Source organism: Ailuropoda melanoleuca, chromosome 4 (assembly GCF_002007445.2).
Source record: "Ailuropoda melanoleuca isolate Jingjing chromosome 4, ASM200744v2, whole genome shotgun sequence".
Taxonomy (NCBI): Eukaryota; Metazoa; Chordata; class Mammalia; order Carnivora; family Ursidae; genus Ailuropoda; species Ailuropoda melanoleuca.
This window is the reverse complement of record NC_048221.1, coordinates 7,386,905-7,413,665: the sequence shown is the minus strand read 5'-3', so window position 1 is coordinate 7,413,665 and position 26,761 is coordinate 7,386,905. Positions and strand designations below refer to the sequence as shown.

Genomic DNA, 26,761 nt, shown 5'->3' with positions numbered 1-26,761 from the left:
AGACCTTTGTAAAGCAAGGGTCAGAGAGTTTTCTGGAGAAGAATCTTTAATTTTCGCTTGAGTCTCAAAAGGTCCTAACAAGCCCCAGATTTGGATTAGAGCCTCAGGGATGGGCCTTGAACCGGCAGCCTTTTCCTGGGGGAGGAAGTGGGAGGACAGGGCTGGAAAGGGTTCCAACTGGATGGGTCACCTCCCTTCAACTCAGGCGCATATGAAAAAGCTTTATTAGCACGAGAGAGGCTTCCAGAGCTGGGAGTAGATCTTCCCAGGCCTCTCCTCCCTACTGCCTGTACCCCTCATCTCTTTAGGAACCTGGGGCTGCCAGAGTGCTCTGTTCTTGCATGGGCCCACTGAGATGGAAACAGGACAAGGTGGACACACGGGTTGGGGATAGTTTCCTGGCACTCCGTGGTTTAGCTGCCAGGGTGTCATTGTGAGCACTGAGATGCATATGGGCAGAGAGGGGGCTAACAGGTCAGTGTCGGTGATGGGGGAGGAGTCAGGGCTCAGTGGGTTGTCCCTGGGCATGTCACCAACTAAACCATATCACCATTGCCAGTCCCCTTCTGGAGGAAAGCAGCTTAGCCAATGGAATGGGAAATTCCAGCCCCACTTGATCTCTTCTGCCAGGTACTCCTGTGCAGTGCACAGCTAGTACGACTGTACCTGGCAACCCTGAATGAGGTTAGACTGAGAGCTCCCTGAGGACAGGGACTCATGTTCCTCTTCTTTACCATTCTAGCCCACATAAAAGGCGCCCAATAAATAGCTGGTAAAAGAACAAATAAATATGTCACCATCAAAATTTTGGGACAGCCTGGGGCCAGCAGGGCTGGAGCTGGCATCTGTCAGAGGAAGTATGGGGGTATGTGTTTCTGTGGGGTTTGTGTCTGTGCAGGCTACTTCTCTCTTAGGACTGGAGGGCCTCAGCACACGCAGCAGGGGTGAGTTTCACTGTTTCCCAGTTGGGCGTCCCATGTTGAGTGTCCCGCCACACCCCGCCCCAGACAGGTCAGGCTTTGAGATCCCTCACAGTCATGCCCCAAGTCCTGCCCCCTCCTTGTGGCTCAGTCCTGTGGCTCCAGGTCAGGTAGGTAGGAGGCCTGGGGATCCTAAGTGTGGAGGTGCCAGGACCCCAAGTGCTGTCTGTATCCTGAGGCCTCTATCCTGTCCTCAGGCATCCTGGGAAGGTGGGCAGAGCTGCATGGCTCTCTACGACCACCCTTGTTCAACGTGGCACCGCTGCCACCGTGTGGGGGGCTGAGGAGGAGGTGGGGTCCTGGCCCCCGTTCAGGGGGGCGTGGCCGGTGTGTTCAGCTTCATGGCAGCTGCCTCCTGGGCCTTCTGTAGTTTGTATTTCTGGATCTTCCGCTGGCGGTTATAGAGGTAAGCGGCTGTGCTCACAGTTCCTAGGATGCCAGCAACTGCCACCAGAATGATGATGAGCATGTTGCTCTGGTAGTCTGTGTGGACAGAGGGTGTGATGAGGGTTGAGCCAGGCTCACTGGCCCTGACCTGCCCAGCCCCAAACACCAGAACACTCACAGGTCACGTTCACAACCACTTCGCGGGTGACCACACCACGGGGGCTCCGGGCCTGACACAGGTAAGTGCCTGCAACCTCCCGCTTGACAGGCCTCAGGTCCCCGATGGGTAGCAAAGCATCATCCCCCTTCCGGTGACATTTCAGCTCAGGAACCGGGTTCCCCCAAGCTTGGCACCTCAGGGTCTGCTGGGAGCCTTCCTCCCATGTCCAGTTTCCTGGACAATCCGTCTGGTCTAGTCGGGGACCATCTGGAGAAACACAGCAAGATGAGGGAGGGGGTGAGGGACCAGGAGGACACCCCTCACCACCTAGGACTGGAAGACCCTGGGGAGGAATCTGGGGAGAGGACTAGGAGGGGAGGCTCAGAGGGCAGAAGCTCATGGGGTCTTAGGAGTTGGGTCCCGGGGATTAGGGGTGATTGTCCAGTGGCCCCACTCACACAGGACGTGGAGCTCCCGGGTCTGGTTCTTGTGCAGCAGGTGTCCAGCCACGAGCAGGGCAGCAGAGCAGGAGAAGCTTCGTCTGTGGTCTGCAGCGCTGGCATTTAGTTGGAATTGTGCCCTGGGTGCTGGAGTCCCCGATGGGAGCCCGCTCAGTGACACCACGACTCCAGCCTGGGCCTCACAATCCACAGTCACCACAGTCCCTTCTGAGACCTCTGGCTCACTTAGGGTCAGGTTGGGTGCGGGGAAGCCTGCGAGGGGTGGGCACACAGTGAGCACCGCCCCCAGTATTGGCCCCACCCCTTGGAAGCACCGCCCCGTCTTGACTTACTGTACAGGATCACATTATCCTTCCGCTTCCTGTCTTGGCCTCCCAGTGTCACCACACACGCCAGCTGCTGGGTGCCCTCCTCTTCTGCGTTCGCCTTGACAATGGCTGTGGCCAAGACGGAGTCCTTGCCGTACAGGGGTGTAGAGTGCAGTTTCTGTTCTGCCAGTGTCAGGTGGACTTCGGCCTCCGCAGCTGGGAACAGCCCATCCAGAGAGCAGTTCACAGTCCACTGTGTGCCCACTTCCACAATCTCGGGGGTAGCAAGGCGTGGCTGGGTCTCTGGCAGGACTGGGGAGAGAGGGTGGGTGAGAATAGAAAGGGGACAGGCAACCCGAAGCCCCTTTTTGGGGCGTTTTCTTTCCCCCATCTGGGACATCCTCTGGTTTCCAGAGACTCTGTGGCCTGGGTCACCCCCTGTCCCGGGACCCACGCCTGGTTACAGTCTTCTCAGAAGATCCTGCAGCTGGGGCACCCCATCCCAGACCACCCCACGCCAACGACCAAGAACATGCTCTTTCCAGAAGCCTTTGTAATCTAGGTCACCACCTTAGCATCCCCACGACCAGAGGCCTCTCTCCCCGCCCCGCACCCCAAGTAGGAACACCCCCTGAGCCCATCCTTTCTGGCGGCTTCCCAGTGCCTCACCAAAGGTTCGGAGCTGCCTGGGGGCCGAGCTGTTCTGGAACAATCCCAGCCCTCGGGGCCTCAGGTCCAGTTCCGTGCGACAGGAGAAATTGGCGAGGTGATCGTCTCTGCCCGCCAGCACCGTGGCCGTGATCTCGGCGGGCTCCCCGAAGGCCGGCTTTCGGCTCAGCTCCTCCTCCCCGCGGAGCAGCACCACCGTGAGGCTGGTCCGGGGCGCCCCGCCTGCCACCTGGCAGCGCAGAGTGAAGTTTTCGCCCACGGGCTGCCAGCGGGGTAGGGGTAACAGCTCCACTTGCTCCGGGAACCCTGGGTGTTAAGGGGGCGGGGGTGGTGGTGTGTGAGCATGACAGGCTGCCCGCCCGCAGGGGGCGCTGGGGCGCCGGCTGCACCTGTCCCAGGAGCCCCACCACTCTCCACTCTTGACAAACGCTCCCCAAACCACCTAAGCCAGACAGGAATGTTAAGAGCTTCAGGATAAACCGGTGGGAAGTCCCCAGGTGGTTGGGAAGGGGGCAAAAACAATTCTTTATTCACTGCATCATCTGAGAGTGGAAAGTGGAAAAGAACCTCAAAATCTATCACCGGGAGTCCCGTCAAATAAATACAGGAAATTTAAGCTGTTGGGTCCAGTAGATTGTTTTTAAAAGCCCCCTGCTCCCCCTTCTCCTCTTCTTGGCCTTAGTTTTCTCCAAAGCACCTCTCACCGTCTGATATCCGAAGGTGACATACATTTACTCAGCTAACTTGTTTCTCCTCTATGTCCCCCCCATGGAAGGTCAGCCTGGGAGGGCAGGGGTCTTTGCTTTGCCCCCTGATGCACCGCTGGTACACAGTAGGCTCTCTATATTCATAGAAAGAATAAGGTTGAGCCACCCACACTGACTCGAGGGCTTTCAGAAGCCCCCCTTTAAGGGAAAGAAGTTCCCAAATGTGCCGTGTGAGCCCCTGAAATGGTAATGCAAGAACAACCCACAGACACTCAAAATGAAACTCTGAATATCCCCCGAAAACACAACATGTGGGCTTGGTTTTTGCCAGGGTCTCCGCTCTGCAGGAGGTAACAGAATATCAAGCCTGGACTGCTGGTGAAAATTGAGAGCAGCGGCCCAGTGAGCTATGACTCAGCACTGAGACCCCCCACCCCAGGCTTCCCAGGGAGGGGTCTTAAGGACTGCTGTTTACTATTCCCATGCCAAGAGCCGCTGAAATGTCTGTTAAAGTGTCAGGGGCTGACCCCTAGCTTTGGGGCTTCGCTGCTGTGAGCTGTACATGAGTGACTTCACCTCTGGAATAGTTGTAGAAATCGAGCCTCAGTTTCCTGAGCTGTAAAATGGGTTGATTGGAGGTAAGACTTTTATTCGTCCATTTAAGAGGCAGAGAGAATGACTGTTCATGGGCATGAGGTTTCTTTTTAGGGTGACTGAAATGTTCTAAAATTAGATCGTGGTGATGGCTGTACAACTCTATGAATACGTTAATTGGACTGTACACTTCACAGAGGTGTCTTTTATGGTATGTACACGATAACTCAATAAAGCTGTTTTAGGAAATAAAAGGGCAAGAAACCCCTCAGATGTCCAGTGCTTACCTCTAACCACCTGCTGCAAACATGAATTTGCAGAGCTGGTGTAAACCTCAAACCTCAGCCACGCCCCCTCCCCCTGCCGAAATGGAATTCACATCTCGGAGCCCAGCTCCTTGCCCTTAAGGTCAGACTGGGGGAGGAGGTCTGTCTTGCTTGGACCTCTCCCTGAGCCCCAACCTTCAGTCTTGGTTACTTCACTCTTCAAATATTTGTCTGCCCTCCCTTCCTGTACCCAGCCACTGCCCACACATGTGGTCTGGACGAGGTCCACAGCCAACTGCTCTCTGGCTTCCCATAAGCCTTCTGCTATCCAGAACCCTGGCCTGCTCACACACCCTCCATGGCTCCCTATCACTCTGCAGAGAAGGTCTCAGCTCCTCAACCTGGCATTTGAGGCCCTGCCTACCTCAGCTCTAATCACACCAATCTGTTGGTATTCAGCCCCTCCTAACACCCCTCCCCCCATCCGCATGTTTTCCCACTCAAATTTTTGTCTAGGCTGTTCCCTCTGTCCTGAGTGTCTGTCTATCAACTCCTACTCAACCTTCAAGGCCCAGTTAGGGGTCACCTCCTATAGGAGTTAACACCTTCATTCTTTCTAGAGAAAGCTCAGCCACCCAGAGATCCTGGCTCATCCTTATACTGGGGCTGGGGCAGGACAGAACTAGATAGTGTGCCTCCTAGGGGACCCCTCTACTGTGTGCCGGGCATCTGTTCCATTTCACAGAGCTGGAGAAATGAGGGCAAAGTCTGGTACCCAAAGGCACAGAGGGAGAAACGTCACAGAGCCAGGACTCCAACTTGGAGCACTGGGCTCTCAGCTAGCAGGCCAAAATGCAGAAGTCTTTCAGGGAGGTTTGCCTGGGGTTTCACAGGCCACCGGGAATGTTCGGGGACTCTCCTCACCTGGCCAGCATCTGCTCAAACACGCTCCAGGTCAGAAGCAAAGCTGCTATTTTCCCAAAGGCTTCCTTTGCCCGGGCACCGTGAAGGTGGAATGTTCTTTATGCCTCACGGGGTCACCGTACCCATGCGAGGAGGGCTTGTGGGAAATTCACTCAACAAGCCACGGCCCCCACCATCGCCCAGTTAGTCAGGGCCACGCTGGAAGTGGAACCCGAGGGTGGCTGATCCCAAGACCAGTCGGCCAGTTCTCTTTATTTTCTTCCTTCCTTGTTCTTTTTGTTTTGTTTTGTTCGCATCTGCGTTTTCCTTCTTTATGGCCTACGGTAATAGTAATTCTCGCGGGGCAAAATGCCCCAAGGAAAAGAAGGCACATCAGGACAGCTCGCCCCTTGCCCTCCCCCAGCCTCTGCGCTCACAGCCAGCTAATACTATCACTTCCTGCGTTTCCTCTCACGCCTCCTTCATGTGCCAGCACAGGCGTCCCTCGCCCCGGCCGTGCTGCTCCTTAACGCCGGGGATGGAGGCCGCTCACCCTGGGCGTAGCTCCCTTCCCTGAAACTTGACAGTACACCTTGGAGCTCATTCTCTTTGGGGGACACAGGAGCTTCCTCTTTGTGTGTGTGTGTGTGTGTGTGTGTGTGTGTGTGTGTGTGTGCAGCTACATACTATTCCACCACATGGTCAAACGACGGTTTATCTCCCCCGCCCCCTACGCCCGAGTGGCTTGCAAATGTCTGCCCTTCCAAATAAAGCCACGATGAATAAGCCCATCGTACGCCCCGTCCAGCTCCCTCGTGGATGGGGCCACGTGGAAGCCCGGCTCCCAGGAGTGCGATTTCTATGTCCAAGCACACGGGCCTGTGTCACTTGGAGAACTGACACCCCTTTCCCTGCTCAGGGTTGTGCTTCTTGAAGCTTCCACCCTGTCCACGATGGCCCAGGACTGCCTGCTTCCCCCCAGTCTGGCCAGCACAGCTGCTAGCGAGTCTTTTGATTGTTGCCAATATGTGAAAAATGCCATCTCCCGGCTGCTTTGAAATGGCCTCTTCAAGAGTCACATCTAGGATCTGTGACGTGTTGAAAGAGGCCTAGAGTATTCGACTGTACTGGACCTCTGTAGCGCGCTAAAGGCACCCAAGAAAATGCAAGAAGGGGTTTCAAAGGAAAATGAGGCTCTCCGAAGATGTGCCCACCAGTCCTTCAGTGAGTCAGCTCAGGCCCCACCACCGAGCAACCAGGGCTGTCCTGGCCTGCGGGGACCCCCACACGCCCACCTCTCCCCCACCAAGCCTGCCTAGTCCCAACCCCCGGGCCCAGTCACTCACAATACACGGTGAGGGTCATTGCAGCCGTCGTCTGTGCGTGACAGTTTGCAAAACATATTGGATGGCTATCTTCTTGCACGTCACTCAGTTCAAAGATCTTCCAGTGGTCCCCATGGGCCACTTCCTTCTTACTCAACTGAGTCTCCAGGCCCAAGGTGGGGGGCTGGTCACAGGAAGTACTGCAGTTCACCTGGACAGAGCCTCCTCGGGGTATGATGGCTTCTGGGGGGTGCGCTGATGTTTGCGCACCTCCAAGTCCTAGAACAAAAGATGGAGGAGGGGACAGGCATTACGAATTGGGTTCGCCAACAATTACCGTGTGCCCAGCCTGTGCTGGGTGCTGGGCGCATAGCCTTGAACAAGACAAAACTTTGCCTTCAGTGTGGGAGACAGAAAAATTCACAGGCAAACAAGATAATTAATAACTGATGTTAATACGAGTTGACAAAAACAAAACAGGGTGATAGAACAGACAGTGCCTTGGCGACAGGGTAATGTGTGAATGATGAGAAGGGGCTGGCCATTCAGAGAATGGAGAAATTAATTCCAGGCGAAAGGAACACGTGCAAAGGCCCTGCGGCACAGTGGCTGGAGCAGAGTGAGCGAGGAGAAAGAGTTGGGAGAAAGGAGGTCACAAGATCGTGTGGGCGGTACAGGCCATGCCAAGGACTTGTTCTTCCTTCTGAGGGCAATGGGAAGCCACGGAGGATTTTAGCAGAGAAAGGACATGAAGTCAGTGTTGTTCTCCCTCCTAAGATGTAAGGTGGAGGGGGCTAGCCCTCCGGGAATGGAGAGGTTCCAATTAAGCTGGCTCCCTACTCCCTCTGGCAAGTGGTCTCCCCTTCTCCAGGCCTCAATTTCCCCATCTGTAAGGTGGGTGAATATAGTCATCCCGGCTCCTGCTAATGCAATACACTTACAGGACAGGCCAGCAGTGAGCGGCTGCAGGGGAGAAGAAGGGGGGTTGTAGTTGTTAGTTTCCTCAGACCCTGGTGCCTCCGAAGCTGAAAAAAAATGTCTTGTCTGGGCCCACCCCTTCTCTCCCTCCTCCAAAGATTCCTGTCCTCAGCTTTGGGTCTACTCCATCTGAGGGGAAAGCGTGGGAAAACGGCAGCTCTGTGAATTCTCCAAGAGTAATGGGATGGTCCCCATTTCTCAGAGTGAAGTGGTGAGTCTGGGAGAGGTGACGTTACTCACCTAAAAAGCAGCAGAATCCAGCCTGGCATCTGGACTAGAACCCTTTGTTGAGCTGGTGAGCACAGGTGTCCCTTTCCCAGGATCGGGCTTCCCCACACTGACGGCCATGTGTGACCCACTGCCTCCCTTTCTCCCCTCCCTCCAGACTGGAGTTGGTGGAGGGGTGCTGGGGCGTCTCAGTCTCAGCCTCTGGTCCCTGGGCAAGTCAGCCCTGGAATTCCCCTGAGCAGAAGCAGTCCCGGACTTCCCCAGGGGTAGGCGATGAGGAACAGAATGCATGTTTGTGTTGGGGGGGGGGTCCCCAGCCTACTCAACTTCGTGCCGGACCCGTCCCCATACCGTCTGACTGGGTCCTGGAGCCAGGTGTGGCATTGGGCCTGGACACAACCATTTCAAGGTGGTGGCTCTTGCGTTCTCCATTTTACAGCTGAGAAACTGAGGCTCTGGGAGGCTCAACCTGTATCTTGAGGCCACCCATTGGGTTGACGCAGGGTCTGGATTCCAACCCACTGCTGTTGTCTTTGACTCTAGCCCCAACTTCCCATAAACAGCTACCTAAGTACGATTGGGGCTAATCCCCTGCTGGCCGGGAGTCGGTCCTCCCAGTACATCCAGGGCGCAGCCTGGACCCCGGGAGTTGGCACGACGGCAGCCCCCACCCCTGACTCACCTGGGAGCAGAGCTCCGATCAGGGCCAGGAGCACTGGCAGCGCGGGACGGGCGGTGCCGGGAGCCATAGCGGGCCAAAGGAGGGCGGAGAACGTGCGGCAGAAGCGCAGAGGCGCGCGGCGCGGACTGCGCTACTGGAGCGCGCGGGAGCTTTTATAGTGGCCTGGCCGGGCACGGGGGGACAGAGGGGGCGGGGCTGCTTTCCCGGAAACCTCGCGCCTTCCCCTCCGGAAGGAGGGCTCCGGCATTTCCGGATGGAGAGGGTACCGAGCTGAAGTCGTGTTGTCCCCCCTCTCGAGCGCTGGAATTTCCGAGTTGAAGCAACGGGGGCCGCAGCGGCCCCGCGGGCCCCGGGGGCCGCTCCTGGCGCTAGGGGTCGGGTCCCGGGTCCCGGCTGACCGTGGTTCTGCGTTTGCGCTGCGCTAAACGTTTTACTGTATACCGCCAACTATCCTGGACGGTAGGGACTGTTAATGCGTCCGTTCCACGGAGTGGGTATATCGGGGCTCCGAGCTGCGAGGGGATTCGGACTCAATTCTGACGCCCCAGCGCATGCCGGCCTCTTTAACCGAGTGGAGGGTCCCTCGCTTCGATGGGGGCCCAGAAATCCCTTCGGGGCGTTCTCTATCAAGGGCGCCCCTCCCCAAGGAACATGTCCCTGCCCAGCCGACAGATTTCCCGAGAAGCCGCAGGAGCAAGCCCGGGCACATTCTGGCGTCCGCGAAACCTGGGGGTGAGAACTAGCGGCGTCATCACGTCCGGGGCCCTGCATCCCCCCTCTGATGGGTGCTTCCACCCCCGCGGCCTCGCTTCCCCTTTCGGCCTCCGCAGCGGGGACATCTTCACGGCTTCCAGAAAAAGGAAGGAAGCCGCGTGGTCCTGACGCGCCGAGTCCCCCGCTGCCGTTCCCAGGCTCCTAGGGGAAACTGAGGCCGCAAACCTTGAATGGAAAGGGGGCGCTCGGACCCTTCCCTTCCTCAGAGAAACAGCTCCCCGGTCCCCAAGTGGGGCGGGGAGAAGAGATGGTTAAATTCCAAGTGGTAGGCGCGGCAGCTGAAACTTGAGCGCTGGGTGCCCGCGCTGACTACGTGCGGGGAGGTTTGCACCCGCTAATTCCGTCAGGGCCGGGCGGGGCGAGCGTCGTCTCTGGACCGCCTGCACGCCCCCCCCCCACGCCAAGGCCTCGCCTGCGCGTGTGACCCCAAGACTTGGCATCTGCCACGACGAGGCTAGGGACCCTGGGGTCTCCCAGCGCCAGTCCGCGCCGCCCAAGGCTTCCTGTTGTGGGGCGCGCGCCGCGTCGCCATGGAGACCTCCGAAGGGCCAGGGAGGTCGCTCAGCAGAAGGGGAAGGGAGGGGGCCCCCGGGGACGTTCGGGCCCTTCCTCCGGAGAATGGGCCTGATGGGCCTGAGAGTCACTCATCAGCCAGAAACGCGTCCCTTCCCCCGCCCCGATCATTCCTAAGGAATTTCCACGGGGATCTTTCTACGCGGGGTGTGGTGGGTGCTGAATTCCCGCCCAGAACTGCCTGGCCAAAGGGGCAGAGTGAGAACGCGGACGCGCTGCGCCTCGAAGGGCCTGGGAAAATCCCGGGCGGGGGGGAGTATTTTCCGGCGGATTTTCCTTTTTTTTTTTTTTTAAGATTTTATTTATTTGAGAGCCAGAAAGATTTTATTTATTTATTTGAGAGCGCGCGAGAGAGCGCGAGCACGAGCAGGGAGAGGGAGAAGCAGACTCCCCGCCGATCGAGGAGCTCGATCCTACGACCCCAAGATCACGACCCAACTGGAAGGCAGACGCTCTACCTACCGAGCCACTCAGGTGCCCCCGGCTGTTTTTTCTCGGGCTCTCCACGGTGGGTCCCTTGACCTTAGTCCAAAGCGCGCGGGCCGCGAGCACCCCCGCGCGGCCCAAGTCGTCCTTGCAGCCATAAAAGCGCCGATCTTTCTCACGCCTCCCGACCTACTGTGCAGTGTTTATTGAGCACCTGCTGTATACCAAGAATCCTTCTAGGTGTGCTAGCGACACAGCAATGATCAGAAAAGACAAAAATTTCGCCACCGTGCAGAGATGGTTTTAGTGGGGGGGGTGGACAGACAAGAGACAAAAAATATATGGGGCGTTAGCTTGTGATTAGTGCCGAGGAGAAATAGAACAGGGGAGGGAATAGGCAATGTGAGGGTTGATGAACTTTTAAATAGAGTCCTCTGAGAAAGACTGAGAAGGTGACATTTGAGCAAAGACCACAGGAGCTGTGACAATATCAGGGAGGGAGTGTATAAGCCAGAGAGTACTGAATGTGCAAAGGCCCTGAGGTAGGGATAGCCAGGGGCCAGTGTGGCTAGAGTGCAGTAAGGAAAGGAGGAGGAAAGGAGGGTAGGAAGGAGATAGCGCAGAGCATGCTTGTCGGCCTGCAGGGGACTTTGGCTTTTCCTCCCGGTGAAGTAGGAGCCATTTAAGGTTCTGAGCAGAGGAGGGACAGCCCTGATTCCGGTGTTTGCAGGCACCCTCCTGAGACTGCAGAAGCTGTATTCTGGGGGCAGGGAGGACAGGGTGGAAGCCGGGAAGCCAGAGAGGGGACTCCTCTAGTCCAGGTGAGTCACGATGGGGCCTGCACTGGGCGGTGGCATTTGGAGATGTCAGATTTGGCATCCATTTCGGTGGCAGTGTCTACTGCACTTGCTGGGACATGAGGACAGAACAGAGTCAAGGAGGACTTGTTGGTCCTGGTCTGAGCCCCTGGGAGGATGGAGAGCCATTTCCTGAGATGAAAATGGGGCGGCAATGGGGAACAGGTTGGCAAGAGGTGCACCCACCTCCTGGTCTTACACTCCCTTTGTGTTTCCTTGAGGAAAAGGAAAACAGATGCTCCTGAGCCCTTCACTGAAGCTTCCAGGAAGGGCAGAGCTTCCTTCAGGGTGCCAGGCAGTCTCGGGCAGGCCAACAAATGGGCCCATTGCAGACCAGAGGCCGTGGACACAGGGCAGAAGTATCCACATCCCACTCTATGGCATCATGCCTGCTCTCCCTCCAGTCTGAGCTCTGGCATGGCTGCCCTGCCCTTCCTGGCAGCTTCCATGAACTTCTTTTGTCTCTCAGCATTCGCAACATGCTGTTCCTCTATCCCAGAATTCCGTTCCACCATTTCTATAAAAGGTTCTCAGAGCATTGCATCCACAAGGTTGTAACAGGATGAGGAGAAGATTGGGGTTTAAATCCAGGCTCTGATGCTTACCAGCTATTTTAGCATAAGTTCTCCCCAAAAGTAGACCCTGAAACAAAACTGGGGGTTCAGGCAGTTTATCTGGGAGGTGATCTCAAGAAACACCTGGGGTGGGGGGGAGTCAGGAAAGGCACCCATAAAGGTGTGCATTAGTGGGGTTACCTTTTGGGGTCACTGAGGTTCAGACTCACTGAGGAACTCGGAGGTGGGTAGACTCTATGCCAGTCCTGTGCCTAGCTGGGCAGAGGCTACTCCAGGAAAGTCAGCTCCTGTATATACGTACTTCATTCGTTCATTCATTCATTCATTCATTCATTCATTCACATTTACTTATATTTACTTATTTAAAAAGTTTTTAGTCACCAGGCTGTACATTACATCCTCAGGACCTATTTATCTTTTTTTTTTTTAAAAAAGATTTTATTTATTTGTCAGAGACAGAGCACAAGCAGGGGGAGCGCCAGGCAGAGCAGGCAGAGGAGAAGCAGGCTCCCCACTGAGCAAGGAGCCCGATGCAGGACTTGATCCCAGGACCCCAGGATCATGACCTGACCCGAAGGCAGATCCTTAACGACCGAGCCACCCAGGCATCCCAGGACCTAGTTATCTTATAACTGGAGGTTTGTGCCTTTGACCCCCTTCACCCATTTCCCCACCCCCTGCCTCTAGCAACCGCCAGTGTTCTCCGTAACTATAAATTCAAGTGTTGATGTTTTTTTAAGATTCCACATGTAAGTGAGATCATACAGTATTTGTCATTCTCTGATTTATTTCACTGAGCGTAATGACCTCAAGGTCCATCAAAGTTGTACCAAATGGCAAGATTTCCTTTTTTTTTTTTTCAACGTAGGCTCCATACTGGGTGTGGAGCCCAACATGGGGCTTGAACTCACAACCCTGAGATCAAGAACGGAGTTGAGATCAAGAGTTGGACACTTAACTCACTGAGCCACACGGGTGCACCAAGGTGGCCTTCTTTTTTTATGACCGGATATCATTCCACTGTGTGTATGTATATATCCATTCATCCACTGATGGTCAGGTTGGCTCCCTGTCCCGGGTATTGTAAATGATGCTGCACTGGCGTGCGCGTGTAGATGCCTTTTCAAGATCGTGACTCTGGGGGCGCCTGGGTGGCTCCGTTGGTTAAGCGTCTGCCTTCGGCTCAGGTCATGATCCTGGGCTCCTGGGATCGAGCCCTGCATCGGGCTCGCTGCTCCACGGACAGCCTGCTTTTCCCTCTCCCTCTGCCGCTCCCCCTGCTGTGCTTGCTCTCTCTGTCAGAAAAATAAATAAAATCTTAAAAAAAAAAAAAAAAAGGTTCATCCATGTTGTAGTATCTCTCAGCACTTTTTCCTTTTTATGGCCGAATAAGATTCCACTGTAACAATATATCACATTTTGTTTACCCATTCATCAACTGATGGTCACGTGAGTTGTTTCCACCTTTTGGCGATTGTGAATAATGCCGCTGAGAACCCCGGCATACAGGCGTCTGCTCCAGTCCGTTTTCTTTTTTCTTTTATTTCCAGTCCCTGTTTTCAGTTATTTGGGTCGTACTCAATTTCTCTTCACAGCTGGATGATATTCCCTTGTATGCAGATAGGACATCTCTTGGATCCGTCCGTCCGTCAAGGGACATCTGGGCTGTTTCTTCCTTTTGGCCGCGGTGAGTCATGCCTGCTCTGCACATTCGTGCACGGAAGTTGGTATGAACATGTTTTAGTTCTTTTGGGAATACGCTTAGAAGTAGCATCTCTGGGTCATATGGTAATTCCAGATGGAACTTTTGGAGGAACTGCTAGACTGTTTTCTTTCTTTCCTTCTTTCTTTCTTTCTTTCTTTCTTTCTTTCTTTCTTTCTTTCTTTCTTTTTTTTTAAAGATTTTATTTATTTATTTGACAGAGATAGAGACAGCTAGCGAGAGAGGGAACACAAGCAGGGGGAGTGGGAGAGGAAGAAGCAGGCTCACAGCGGAGGAGCCAGATGTGGGGCTCGATCCCATAACGCCGGGATCACGCCCTGAGCTGAAGACAGACGCTTAATCGCTGTGCCACCCAGGCGCCCCTCTTTCTTTCTTTCCTTCTTTCCTTCTTTCTTTCTTTCTTTCTTTCTTTCTTTCTTTCTTTCTTTCCTTCTTTCCTTCTTTCCTTCTTTCCTCTTTCTCTTTCTTCTTTCCAGATTTTATGTATTTATTTGACACAGAGAGAGAGCACAAGCAGGGAGAGTAACAGAGGGAGAGGGAGAAGCAGTCTCTCCGCTAAGCAGGGGGCCTGACGCGGGGCTCGATCCCAGGACCTGAGCCGAAGACAGACGCTTAACTGACTGAGCGACCCAGGCACCCCTAGACTGTTTTCCACAGCAGCTGTGCCATTTTACTTTCCCACCAGCATCGTAGAAGCATGGAAGACTTCCAATTTCTCCACATCTTCATCAATGCTGATGTTCTGTTTTATGATTACTACTATTATTGCCATCCTAGCGGGTGGTATGTCGTTGTGGCCCCTGATGCCCGCCCCCCTCCCCCTATCCTTCTGACCTGCCCAGCAGACAAGCCCAGCACAGCCCTGCAGCGGAGGCAGCTGGCGGGGGCGGGAGGGAGTGCGTGGGACAGCAGGTGTCAAGGATGCTGAGAACCCCCGCCGTGAGCTGTGATCTCGAGCAAACCACATCCCCCCCCACCCCAGGTGCGTCTCCACGGTCTCAGCTAAAGAATGGGATGGTAACACAGACCTCAAAGGCTGGATGTGAGAGGTCACTAACCTAGTTTGTGTGCGGTGCTTGGCAAGCTCAGAGCGAGAGCAGGTAGCAGTCGTCAGGATTTGTCTGTTTCACTAGGATCCAGCTCTCAGAATCTCCCCCTCAGACTTGCTCAGTGTTCCCACAGATGTGGTTCATGCTGGCATCACCGTTCATCCTGGCCACCCTACCCCTAGGTTTACGAGACCGTCAAAACAGAACTTTGCTTCTCCTTCCACCCCTTTATTCTCTGCTGGAATCTTGCCCCACCCCTGGCTGAGAAGTCTGCCCAGGACTCAGGGCCAAGTCAGTATCATATTCTAGTCTCTGAATTTGACTTGATGTTGGAGGGGAGCCCCGGGTCAGGCCTCGCCGGGCTAGAGGCGTCGATGAAGAGGAAGGGCCTGGTCTCTCTGCTGGTGACCTTCTTTCTGTCTGCCTTACCCCCTCGCACTAGCCTTGGAGTCCCTCCTGCCCAAGAACAGGAAAGAGGGGACAGGGGACAGGGCAGTTCCTCCCGGGCAAGGGCTTTACCCGCTTGGATGGCCCGGCAGTGCGTTAAGGTGGCACCCCGGGAGATTTGGTGGATATGTGTTTTGGGGGGCTCTGAGGCTTTCTTTTCTAGAGACCCTTTGGAGCGGTGGCATCTTTGGTCTGGGTCGGGGCTCTTCCCTCAGCCCCTCCCAGGGGGCCTCCACGCTGACCACCAGTAAGCAGACACCTTGGCCCCACCATCAGAGCCTCCTGCCTCTCACCCTCCGAGTGGCATCCCAGCCCAAGGGGATGGATTTGCTTTCGCTTTCTTCAGCCAGATTCAGCCCAAGTCCTGGGTCTCCTGCCTTGAATGGCTGACTGCGAAGTGCCTTCCCTCTCTGGGCTCTGTCTGGGTCAGTCCTTGTCCCAAGCGGGTGGGAGAAGGACTTGTGGGTAGCAACGGCTCCCCTGAAGAAGTGTCTTTGCTCATCTCTCTCTTTTTAAAAGGGCTTATTATAGAGAATTTCGAACACAGACCGCACAGAGGATACACGATGAAGACACACATGCTAGTTTCCACGGTTCTCGTGGCTGATCTCGTTCCTTCTCTCCTCTTACACCGTCATGGGATCAACTGGTCCCCCCGCCCCCAGCAAGAAAAAAATAAAAGTGCTAACCCCCCAGCCCTGCGAATGAGTAAGATGAGGTTATTGGAGCAGGTGGGGGAGGCGGCTAACCCACCATGACCGGTGTCCTTATGGAAAAGGGAAATCTGGACACAGGCATGTACACGGGGACGTTGCCATTCGAAGATGGGGGCATACCTTGGGGTGACCACAAGCCCAGTAATGCCAAGGATTGCTAGCAAACCACCAGAAGCCAGGGGAGAGGGATGGGACGGAGTCTCCCTCGAAGCTTTAGAAGGAACCAACCCTGCCAACACCTTGATCCTGAGTTCTAGCTTCTTGGACCATGAGACGATACACTTCCGTTTTTCAGCCACCCAGGCTGCTGTACTTGGTTGAATCAGCCCTAGGAAACTCATACACACACTGCCCCGCCCCCTGATTTTGGAAAGCACATTCTAGTTATCAGATTATCTTTTTCTTTTCTTTAAGATTTATTTGAGAGAGCGAGAGTATGTGCTCCTGAGTGGGGGGAGGAGCAGAGGGAAGGGGAGAGAGAGAATCTTCAGCTGACTCCCCGCTGAACACAGTGCTGACACAGGACTCGATCCCATGACCGAGATCATGACCCGAGCCTACATCAAGAGTTGGATGCTTAACCGACTGAGCCACCCAGGCGCCCATCAGATCATTTTTTTCTAATGCCTCTTCTCATCCTTGGTCTGGCTGCGGGTTTCCAGTATGGTCGAGCAGGTTGCAACACATTTCTTTGTAAAGTCTGTGGGAGTTGGCCTCGTTGTTTCCTGACCGCTGTGAGGTGGACAACTAGGCAGTCTTACTTCTAGATACGACAATCTGGACTAGTCTGGGTGCTCAGAACGGCTGGGTCTTCCTCTAAGCCTTTTGTCCCCATGTGGCCGGTGAGCAGCACAGGGAGAGGTAGGGAACAGTTTGGCTTTAGTCCAAGCGACATTTCCCACCCACCCTCTGCACCCCTTCTTACTACAGGCTCCAAATGGCTTTTTTACTTAGTCAAATCTGGTGCTTTAAGGGGTCAAAGTTAAGTTTATATCTGTGAGGATTTTCCAAGAATGTGCTATGAGCTCTGAAGGCACTCCCCAGAGACGCATTCCAGAGATGTTTTTGGCAAGGGGCAGTCTAGCCCCTGGGTGGTCACTGTGGCCCCCTGGCCTTGGCTAGACCAACACATGCAGATGTCAGTTCTGGCTGACTTTTCCTTAAAGCCACATTATAGTGACCACATTATAGTCTGTGTTAGGACTATTACAAGAAAATTAGCTTGGGGAGTGGATATCAGCAGGCTCAAGAATTCGGATACCATTTCAGTGTTTTAAAAAAATGTGTTTATTTGCTCATTTATTGACCACAGGGAATCAGACTCTGCTTAGGGGAAATCATAATGATGAAAGCTCAGGTTTACACTTCCTGTTTGTAGAATCGAATCCCCTGCCTGGCCTGCAGGGCCATGGCCAATGGCAACACGAGCCCCTCAGGGATGTGAATTCTCGGGGCAGTGCTTGGCAGTGGGGAGGCACCGGGAGCGGGTTCCTAGGGACAGCGGTGCCCCCGCTCCTCTGCACGCTCCTGGGGTCTGACTCATCCTGGGGAAGCTGACTGTGGGTCATTGCTATAAACAGCCCTGAGGTTGCCTCTTGAGAAGAGAGGTACCCAGCAGCACCTAGCACTGAGGAAAGAGCTTGCTTTGCTAAGTGGAATTATTTACAAAATGGCAATGAGCTGTTCTGTTTCTCTTCTTTGATTTAAAAATAAGATTCATCTTAAAAAATGAAAGAGAAAAAGGGGGCCAGAGTTCAGTCCGGCTCTCTGCTGAGTCGCTCCTTCCTGGTAGTGACGCCTGCTCGGCCACTCTGTGTGCGGCCACACGGAGATGAGGGGGTTCGGCAGTGCCGCTCTGCCCTCACAGGATGGGCGCGAGCCTCCTGAGCCCATCGGGGGCTCGGCCTGGCTCTGCGCAGGCACCCAGCACAGAGGGGTCCAGGTAGAGGACGACTGGGGCTCAGGGGAAGTCGCGGTAGGGTAGGCGGAGGGGGTAGAGGGGCGTGTAGCGCGAGTCATGCCAGAGCAGCTTCTGCTCCAGGAAGGCGACGGTCTGCAGGGTCAGGACCAGGGTCTGGTGTTTGAGCATGCTGTACACGTTCAGGCCTGGGGGTGGGGTGAAAGCCAGTCCAGCCGGGCTGCCTACCTTATCTGGGGCCCCTTTTCCTCCTCGAGGAAGCAACACCCTCCCCGTATTCCCCTACTAGAGAGACACTGGTCCGGCATGGGCTCACGGATCTTGCAGGCTAGGTTCAAACCCCGGCTCAGCTGTTCACTGATGCCAAGACCCTGGGGAAGGGACGATCCTCAGCTCAGCTCCTGACTGACAGCCTCCTGCGTGGCTGGCTCTGCCCTGCGCTGGGGCTCGGATTCCCACCTCCCACTCCTGGGGGACAGACAGCCCCTAGGCAGAGCAGAGGCATGAATGTGCTGCAGGATGCCTGTGGCTGCAGTTAGCGAGCAAGCGGGACAGGAGGAGGCGGTGAGCGCAGGGAGAGGATGGGGCCGGGTGTGCAGGATCTTGTGGGCTTCAGGAAGAACATGGGCTTTGACTCAGAGGGAGGTGGGAACTGCAGAGGGCTGTGGGCAGAGGAGGGACACGCTGGGGTGCGTGTGCTCACGCGCGCCCTCTGGTGGCCATGGTGGGGAGAACAGACTGCGGAATAGAGCAGGAGCCAGGGGCAGGAGGGAGGTGGGGGTGCGGGGGCGGTTCCCGATATGTTTAAAGTCAGAGCTTACGGGGTGAGCTAACAGACGAGTGGAGGGTGAGAGCATGGTCTGGGGCCTGAGCCACAGGAAGGAAGGTGTTCTGAGGTGCCAAGGTGCCCCTGAGACCCCCAGGTACAGCTGTCCGGAGGAAGTCAGTCGTGCAATCAGGAGCCGAGAAAGAGCTCTAGGGATTAGTCAATGTGGTGATGGGTGTGACATGCCCAAGCCAGGCTGGATCCCACCTCCCAGCCTCTCTAAGTGGGGAGCCAGATGAGGGCAGCCAGCAGCCCTTCCACTCACTCCGTGCCCAGCACTGAGACCCGAGCTTGGACAGAGCCTTTCTTCAAGGATGGCATTTTCCCGATGCTCTGTTTGGGCAAGCCGAGGGTTGCGTTGAGGAGGGTACCGAGTGGCAGGTATAGAATTTGAACTGGCCCATGGACTGTTGGGGACCTGGGGGGAGAACCGGGGCCCTCTGCTCACCGACAGCCGGGATAAGGTTGAAGGTCTTGAGCCCGGAGGCGGCTGCCACGATGTTCTGAGGCATGTCGTCGTGGGCTCTGGAACGGAGGCCAGGAGGTGAACACCGCGGAGGACGGCACCCAGCCCCCCCACCCCTGCTCTGCCCCGCGCCCTCACAAGTCCACAAGGAGCACGGAGTCGCCCCAGCGGCGGTAGCGGGCCAGCTCGGTCAGGTACTGGGGGTCAGAGGTTGGCAGCTCCAGGGAGTCTACAATGTGCAGGTCATCCTATTAGGAAGAAAGGACAGTCTGAGCCCCCAACGGCCCCCAGGAGCTGCCTGGGCTCTCCAGCCCCCACAGCCCACACCCCCGATGCCGGATCAGGCCTGTACCTGGGCCAGCTTGACGGTCAGCGCCACCTTGAGGCCCTGCACCCTCACTTTCATGGGGAGCATGTAGTAGTAGCTCGTGGGGCCCCGGGGGCCATGGGCAATGCCTCCTGCAGAGACAGAGGTGTGTGGACAGCTGAGGACCCCAGCTGGTGTAGGGATCAGAAATTTGTCACAGTGGCTGGTGTACAGAGGCTGTCAGCAGGGAAAGTGAATCAGCAAAGAGGACAGGGCCTCGGGGAGGGACAGAGAAGGGACGCTGGACCCAGCATTCCCCAGGACGGTGTCTTTGCCTCACTGGGCCTCAATGTCCTCGGCCGTCAAACCCTGAGCGAGGACCGTCTACCTGCGTGTCCACCCTGCGCTGGGCCCTGGGGCTGCAGCAGGGAACAAGACGGGCAGGATTCCTGCCCTCATGTCATTCATATTCAGACAGAGGTTCAACTGCAGAGGAGATCAGGGCTGTCTTTTTGGGGTGGCACAAGGAGTTGTTAGGGGCTGGGGACCCAGAGGAGGTCAGGGAGAGTTTCCTGGAGGAGGCACAGCCCAAACACATGCTAAGGATGAGAAGAGTTAGCCAGGGAGAGGACACTGAATCAGCTGTCTGGTCAGAGAGGATGTGGAGAAACAAGGGGGTGGCGGTCTGTAGGCACCACTGCCTGGAATGCCAAGGTAAGGAGCTCAGACTTCCCAAAAAGCCTGTAGGAGCTGCCCGGAGGCTTAGGAAAAGCACTCTGGGCGCTGTGTGAAGGGTGGTCCAGGAAAGGTGAGACGGGAGTCAGGGCCAAAAGGGGCTGCAGCCACAGTCCGATGAGAGAGGCTAAGGCCAGAGCTGGCGGGGGCTGGGAAAGTGGACGACTCTCCAATCTCGGACCCGCACATAGGTAGTGAGGTCTGGGGGCCAGAGTCCTGCTGCCCCTGCCCAGGTAGAAGAAATGGGGCTGACGAGCTATCACACCAGATGGGTGTGAAGACACCCCCAGGACCCCTCCCTCCCTTCCTCACTCACCTCCTCTCCAGATCGGGGAGCGGATGCTGCCATGCCTGGAACGCCCACTGCCTTTCTGTGGCCAAGGCTTCCGGCCTCCACCCCGTACCTCGGCCCTAGTCTTGGTCTTGGCATAGCTCTGCGGGTACAAAGGGAGGAGATGGACGGTCGGGTTCCCGAGGCAGACGCTGTCACGGCTGAAAGGGCCCAGGCCTGGGAATACAGCAGTGAGCTGGGCAGTGGGCACTTGCCACTGTGGAGCCCGACAACAGGAGGCACAGAGATTAGGGCTCCAGCGGGACAACCACGCAGCACTGTGGGAGGGAGAGAAGGATAAAGAAATCGAGAGTTCCCTTGTCCACTCCAGAACATCAGCCTCAGAAAGGCAGGGGCTCTGCTGCCTGGCACAGAGTAGGCACTCAGTATTTTTTTGAATGATTTTAATGTGGTGGCAATGGAAAGGAAAGTGTTGTGTGGGGAAACGTGTGTAGAGGCTAGAGAAAATGGAGTGTGGAGATGATGACGGACTTCCCATGCCAGGCTGAAGATTTCATTCCTAGGACCGTGGTAAGCCAGGGAGGGTGTGAGCTAGGGGAGGACTCACTGGACTTCTGAGGTAAGCAGATGGAAAGCAGAGAGACCCCGATTGATAATGGCTTCTTCGATGCACTTGGCAAAAAATCTAAACTACTCACCACTGCACCTGCTGACCTCTGTGGTCACATTAGGCTCCCTGTTGTCCCTGCCACAGGACCTTTGCATGTGCTGTTCCTACCACCTCTACCCTAGCCCCACTGCCCCCTTAGCCTAGTAGCACCTACTACACACCTGAGGTTAAATGTCTCTTTTTCTCTGGGACAACTCCCCCAGTCATGCATTTACAGGCTTGCCTACTTGATTCATGTTCACCTCTCCACCTAGAGTGCGAGCTTCCTAAGGGCAGGGATCTTGCCTGTCTTGTCTGCTAGCACAATGCCTAATGCAAGGCGGGCGTTCAGAAAACACCTGGCAAGTCACCCATCAGTGAACGGTTCAGAAGAGAGAAGATAAGGCCCGAGCCGAGCAGTCCAGAGAAAACAAACTGAGTAGCCTTCTCTGCCTCCTTCTGCCAACCTCACTCCCCTCGGATACTCACAATTCTCTTAAAGTTCTTCTGCCAGGTGACAACCTGGTGCAAGATATCCAACCTACGGAGAAAGAAAAGGCCGTGAAAGGCCTATGTCCAACTGAAGCCCTCTCCACCTCACCATATGAAAACAGGGGCTCCTCCCGTCCAGTTCCAGGGCCCTGTCTGATCTGCCCCCCACTTCTCTGCCCCATCTCATACCACTGGCATGCCCACTCCATTTCCATGCTGTGAAACAGGGTCCAGCCTCCATGCCTTTGTGCTCACTGTTCCCTCTGCCTGAAACGCCCTCCCCCGGCTGGTTCCTCCTCAGCCAGCAGCTCTCAGCCCCAAACAACACCTCCGAGAGGAGCCTCCTTGCTAAGAAGAGAGCCTCCTTGCTAAGAAGAGAGCCACCTCTTCCTCCTTCTCACGGCACCTTACTCTCTTCCTACCGTTACAAACTTACTCCTTGCCACCTTCTTCACGGGCTGGTTTGCCTCTCTAGCCCTGCACTACCCTCCTAGTCGGGAGACACCGGCCACATGTGTGGCTGTTGAACACCTGAAATGTGGCCAGTGCCCCATGTTGAAATGACACTGTTTTAGATATATCAGGTTAAATAAAACAGATTGTTTCTTCCTACTTTTTTTTTTTTTTTTAAACCTGGCTACTAGCACAATGTAAATTATACACATGATTCACATTATATGGCTATGTTGGACATGCCTGCCGGGTAGCTTGCCAGGGGTTGGCAAGCTACTACGGCTAGCAGGCCAAATCTGGCCTGCTTCCTGTTTCTGTAAATATGTTTTACTGGGACACAACCGTGTTTTTGCTTACAGACTGCCTACATCAGCAGAGAGGAGTAGTTGCCATGGCGACATGATAGCCTGTAAAGCCTAAAATATTTACTCTCTGGCCCTTTACAGAAGGTTTGCAGACCCCTGCTCTAGACTGTAAGCAACATCAGCAACCTTGGTGCTCATTCACTGCTGAATTCCCAACACCTAGAATGGAATCTGGTACGTGGCAGATGCTTCGTAAGTTATTTACAGAATAAACAAAATATGTTGCTTTAAATTTCTTTTGTCACTCTCTACAAGATTGGGACTAGTAAAAGCAGTGGGCAAACCATACCAGTATCAGTAATAGTAATAAATTAACAGCACTTTTTATGTGCCAGACACGATGCACCTGAGGGGCATCATATGCCTTGGCAAGCGGTAAGCCAGCCCACGGAGTTGGCCCACATAAGGTTGAGATCCTGGCTCTAAAGCTTACGAGCTGTGTGACCTTGAGCAAATTTCGTAACCTATCTGTGCTCAGTTTCTTTATCTACAAAGCAAAAATAACTAAACCCTATCCTAGGGTTGCTATAAGGATTTACTTAACCAAAAGGCAAATAGGCTAGGCTATGCCAGGCACAAAGTGAGGGCTGAACCATTGTTAGTGCTTATTTTTTCAAAACTCAGTAATAGCAACCATAATCAACATATCTACAGAACTTATTAGGTGTCAGAATTAACTCATTTCATCAACACAGCAACCTCTTGAGGTTTGACAGAATGGAGACACAAGAGGGGGGCGCCTGGGTGGCACAGCGGTTAAGCGTCTGCCTTCGGCTCAGGGCGTGATCCCGGCGTTGTGGGATCGAGCCCCACATCAGGCTCCTCCGCTATGAGTCTGCTTCTTCCTCTCTCACTCCCCCTGCTTGTGTTCCCTCTCTCGCTGGCTGTCTCTATCTCTGTCAAATAAATAAAATCTTAAAAAAAAAAAAAAAGGAGACACAAGAGGGAAGGCAGGGTTTGAACTCGATCACTCAGGCTCCAGAGTTTGGCGTCCTTAACTCTTGGAGGATGTTTACTCTTGGATCTCAACCTCACATAACCCTGGAGCAGGGAAAACCATCAACCCCGTTTGGCAGGTGAAGAAGCTGAGGCTGAAGCCCAGGTCATCCTGATTCCGTAAGCCCGCTCCTCCTCCCTCTGGCACTCAGTTCACCATTTCACTCCCACTCACCTGGGCGCTATGGAGAAAACTTCAGGGTGCAGCTCGGCCAGACCCACGCGCTCCTGCTCGTAGCCCCGCAGCGACTCCACCCAGGCCTGCACCGGACGCCGCGGCGCGGGGACCGGGAGCTCGCACCTGCGCAGCACGGGCGCCCGGGGACCTGAAGCGATCGGGAGATCGAGGGTCAGGGCCGAGCGTCAGGGCTCCCAGTTGCCGCCCCTCCTACAGCGACCCTGGCAACCTCACCAGCGCTAGCTACTGACTCTGGCTTCGCCGCCTGGGGTACTGCCTCTTCCGTCAGCGCGTTCAAGCCCTATAAACGGTGGACGAGAGTGAGAAACGACCCCCGAAACCTCCAACCTTTTTCCTCCGGTCCCGTCCCCAGTCCCCGGCCTCACCCGGCAGCCCGTGGGCCGAAGCCAGGCCCGCACCCCAGCCCGTACTAGCTGCAGCATTGTCGCGCAGCTCCTCACGCGGAGAGGTCAAGGCTCCTTGGGGCTCTGCGCGGCGCCTAGCGATGACATCACGCCCGCGACACCGCCCACCCCACTCGGATCGGCGCTGGAAAGCTGAGTGTGCAAGAGAGAAGTCGGCGGAGCCTGGCCCAGAGTGCCTCCATCTCCGCCCCAAAACTAATCCCTCGGCTCCAAATTTCACGCCCGGCCAAAAGGACCCCCTGCGACACCTGGAAACACGCAACCTTGCCGCAAGAAACCGCGCCCCTTCCTTAGACCCTGCTTTTTTTTCTGGGTCCCGCCCCCAAAGAGCCTATGCTGGAATCCAGCCAATGAGACCTCCATGGCGGTAGGGCACGCTCCTCGTTCAGCCAATGAGCGTTAAGTCTGGAAAAGTGGCCGGCCTATGGCTGGGCGGTTCTGGGGCGGGCACTAAGAGAATATGACCAACATCTGTTACGCTTTTGGTGTCGGTCACGCCCCCATGCCCCGCTCCCTCACCATCTGGCTTCTTAGACCCTCCGCGGTGGTTTTTCGGTTTCCGATAAGGTGGTTTTGTGTGTTTGTTTACGTGCAGGGCCTCGTCTCCTGCAGAAAGTCCTTAGTACTGAGCCTGTGGGACCGTGCCTTTCAGATCCCCCAAGGCAGAGGCTATGTTTCCCCTCAAACCACAGAGTAGGTCTGTGTCTTCTTCGCCTCCTAGACAGGGTCCTGTCCCCTCTCAGACCGCTCGCCGAAAACAGTGCAAAGTGGGGAGTCCCCAGACCCTGGGTTGCCTCCCTCTTTCGCACCCTTAGAACTGAAATCCAAATATTCCTTGTTAGGTTATTTGCCACGTTCCCCGCGCGGCCTCCAGAGGGCGTCATGAACCCATAGCAACCTACGCTGCCTCGCCGAGCCTGATCACCTGGCTGGCCTGGACCAGGAGTTTAGTGACCTAGGACGTGGTCTGGGAGCCAACCTCAGTTTCCTCAACTGGAAAATGGAGAGATCGTGAGAAGTCATGCCTAGCACAAAGTGAACACTTTAGTGGTATTATTATTATTGTTATTGTTATTATTGTTACTGAAGGTGAGTTTTGTCATCAAAACAAGTCAAGAGCCGAGGCAGGGAAGGGGTGAACCCTGGAGGACTTGAATACCTACTAAAGATGTGGGCGCCTTTTTTTTTTTTTTTTGCATCTGATATATAACATGGATATTTTTGTGTAATATTAATAAAAATTTACAGTGTATTTCATTGTGTATTCTATCCCTGCTAGAATAATTGTGGATGGTATTTAAACCCCACCCAATCTGCAATGTAGAAAGGTCTTTCAATCCTTTATGTTGCAGAATTTTATTTATTCATTTTATGTTTGTGTAGGTAATTCACACACCCGGTAAAGAAAATTTCAACTACAAAAGTATAAACTGGATTGAAGTGTCTCCTCCAGTCTCTGATCCTGCCCCTCCCTGTTTGCCTCCCAAAAGCCACCACAACAACCAGTTATGCGTCTCCTCCCAGAACCAGTTTATGATTTTATAGGCAGATTTACAAGTCTGTCCTGTGCCAGGAAGTTTGGATATCATGCAGCAAATGATGGAACAGCACTTGCTTAATGATTTATTAGGCACCTACTGGTCCTGCATAGGTAAATCCAGCAGACAACATTGAGATACTCACAGTGCAGTGCAGAAGGTTGAGCAGTCAGATTAGGGGAAAGGGGGCGCCTGGGTGGCTCAGTCTGTCTTCGGCTCAGGTCAGGATCCCAGTGTCCTGGAATGGAATACAGCATCGGACTCCTTGCTCAGTGGGGAGCCTGCTTCTCCTTCTACCTGCTGCTCCCCCTGCTTGTGCTCCCCAGCATGCTTTCTCTCTTTCTGACAAATAGATAAATAAAATCTTAAAAAAAAAAAGATAAATAAAATCTTAAAAAAGAAAAAAAATAATTAGGGGAAGGGAGGCCTACAGTGTATGTGGGAACCCAGGGGAAGAACTCTTAACCTCTAAGGGCAGGGGTCTCAGAGGTGACTTCCCTGAGGCTGTAACTTGAGAACTAAGGTTTGAAGGTCCATCAGGAGTTTGTTCAGAGGAGAAAAGGTGTTTCAGACTGAGAACAGAGTTGCAAAGGCCAGAAGTGGGGAGAGAGCGCCAGGAATCAGGAGCGGCTGGACTTTCCTGATGGCAACTCATTTGTTTAAGTTAAACCACCTCAGGGCCTTTGCACTGTTGTTTCTTCTGCCTGGAACATACTTTTCCCAGAGCTCCACGTGGCTCTATGTCTCACCTCCTTCAATTCTTTGTTCAAATTGTCACCTCCTGACCTGTCCTGACCACCCTATTCAAAATTGCAATCCCCACTCCTGGCCCTTCTGACCCGCTTATCCTGTCTTCCCCCCATCAGTATTTATCTTCTTTTTTTTTTTTTTAAAGATTTTATTAATTTATTTTTGAGAGAGAGAGAGAGAGAACAAGCACGAGCAGGGGGAAGGGCAGAGGGCGAAGCAGACTCCCCCCACTGAGCAGGAAGCCCAACAGGGGACTGGATCCCAGGACTCTGGGATCATGACCTGAGCCGAAGGCAGATGCTCAACCCACCAAACCACCCAGGTGCCCCAGTATTTATCTTCTAACATCCTATGTAATTTCCTGGTTTTTGATGCTTTTTGTCTGTCTCCCCCATTAGAATATAAACTCCCCCAGGACAGAAATTTGCTCAGTCTCCTTCCCTGCTGTAGCTTGAGTACCCAGGATAGCGACTATAACACAGTAGGGACTCAATACATGTTTCTGGAGTGAATTCCTTTGCTCATCATCCTGTTGCAGGGGTATTACCAGAAAGAGAGAAAGCCCTCCCTTTGTCTCCTGGGT

General features: G+C 54.6%; 3 protein-coding genes across 8 annotated transcripts; 1 reads left to right on the top strand and 2 right to left on the bottom strand.

Moving 5' to 3' along the window:
• Nucleotides 1-33: 33 nt before the first annotated feature.
• On the bottom strand, nucleotides 34-8,804 carry ICAM1 (intercellular adhesion molecule 1). The gene is made up of 7 exons (XM_019801930.2): nucleotides 8,649-8,804; nucleotides 6,782-7,039; nucleotides 2,966-3,271; nucleotides 2,321-2,608; nucleotides 1,986-2,240; nucleotides 1,546-1,794; nucleotides 34-1,463 (listed from the first exon to the last, which is right to left on the bottom strand). Exons 1-7 carry the CDS (start codon nucleotides 8,713-8,715, stop codon nucleotides 1,291-1,293), a joined length of 1,596 nt encoding a protein of 531 aa, XP_019657489.2. The 5' UTR covers nucleotides 8,716-8,804; the 3' UTR covers nucleotides 34-1,290.
• A 135-nt stretch (nucleotides 8,805-8,939) lies between these two features.
• LOC117801848 lies at nucleotides 8,940-16,206 on the top strand. 3 transcript variants are annotated; one of them, XM_034657753.1, is made up of 4 exons: nucleotides 8,940-9,107; nucleotides 9,314-10,503; nucleotides 13,449-13,580; nucleotides 15,419-16,206. In XM_034657753.1, the coding sequence occupies exons 2-4, from the start codon at nucleotides 9,953-9,955 to the stop codon at nucleotides 15,828-15,830; spliced, it is 1,095 nt and encodes a 364-aa protein (XP_034513644.1). In that variant the 5' UTR covers nucleotides 8,940-9,107; nucleotides 9,314-9,952; the 3' UTR covers nucleotides 15,831-16,206. The 3 variants fall into 3 exon arrangements, 2 of the variants coding, with proteins under 2 accessions (XP_034513644.1, XP_034513643.1); XM_034657752.1 differs by having other exon boundaries at nucleotides 8,940-10,503; XR_004624596.1 differs by lacking the exons at nucleotides 13,449-13,580; nucleotides 15,419-16,206 and adding an exon at nucleotides 12,307-12,337 and having other exon boundaries at nucleotides 8,940-10,503.
• An 845-nt stretch (nucleotides 16,207-17,051) lies between these two features.
• Nucleotides 17,052-24,125, bottom strand: MRPL4 (mitochondrial ribosomal protein L4). Of its 4 annotated transcripts, none has more exons than XM_034657755.1 (11): nucleotides 23,897-24,125; nucleotides 23,700-23,766; nucleotides 23,463-23,613; nucleotides 21,471-21,522; nucleotides 20,357-20,474; nucleotides 19,351-19,457; nucleotides 19,137-19,246; nucleotides 18,981-19,057; nucleotides 18,798-18,865; nucleotides 18,528-18,681; nucleotides 17,922-18,077 (listed from the first exon to the last, which is right to left on the bottom strand). In XM_034657755.1, the coding sequence occupies exons 1-11, from the start codon at nucleotides 23,906-23,908 to the stop codon at nucleotides 18,061-18,063; spliced, it is 933 nt and encodes a 310-aa protein (XP_034513646.1). In that variant the 5' UTR covers nucleotides 23,909-24,125; the 3' UTR covers nucleotides 17,922-18,060. The 4 variants fall into 4 exon arrangements, with proteins under 4 accessions (XP_002921423.1, XP_019657490.1, XP_034513646.1 ...); XM_034657754.1 differs by having other exon boundaries at nucleotides 17,924-18,077; nucleotides 23,852-24,119; XM_019801931.2 differs by lacking the exon at nucleotides 18,528-18,681 and having other exon boundaries at nucleotides 17,901-18,077; nucleotides 23,852-24,117.
• Between the last annotated feature and the right edge of the window lie 2,636 nt (nucleotides 24,126-26,761).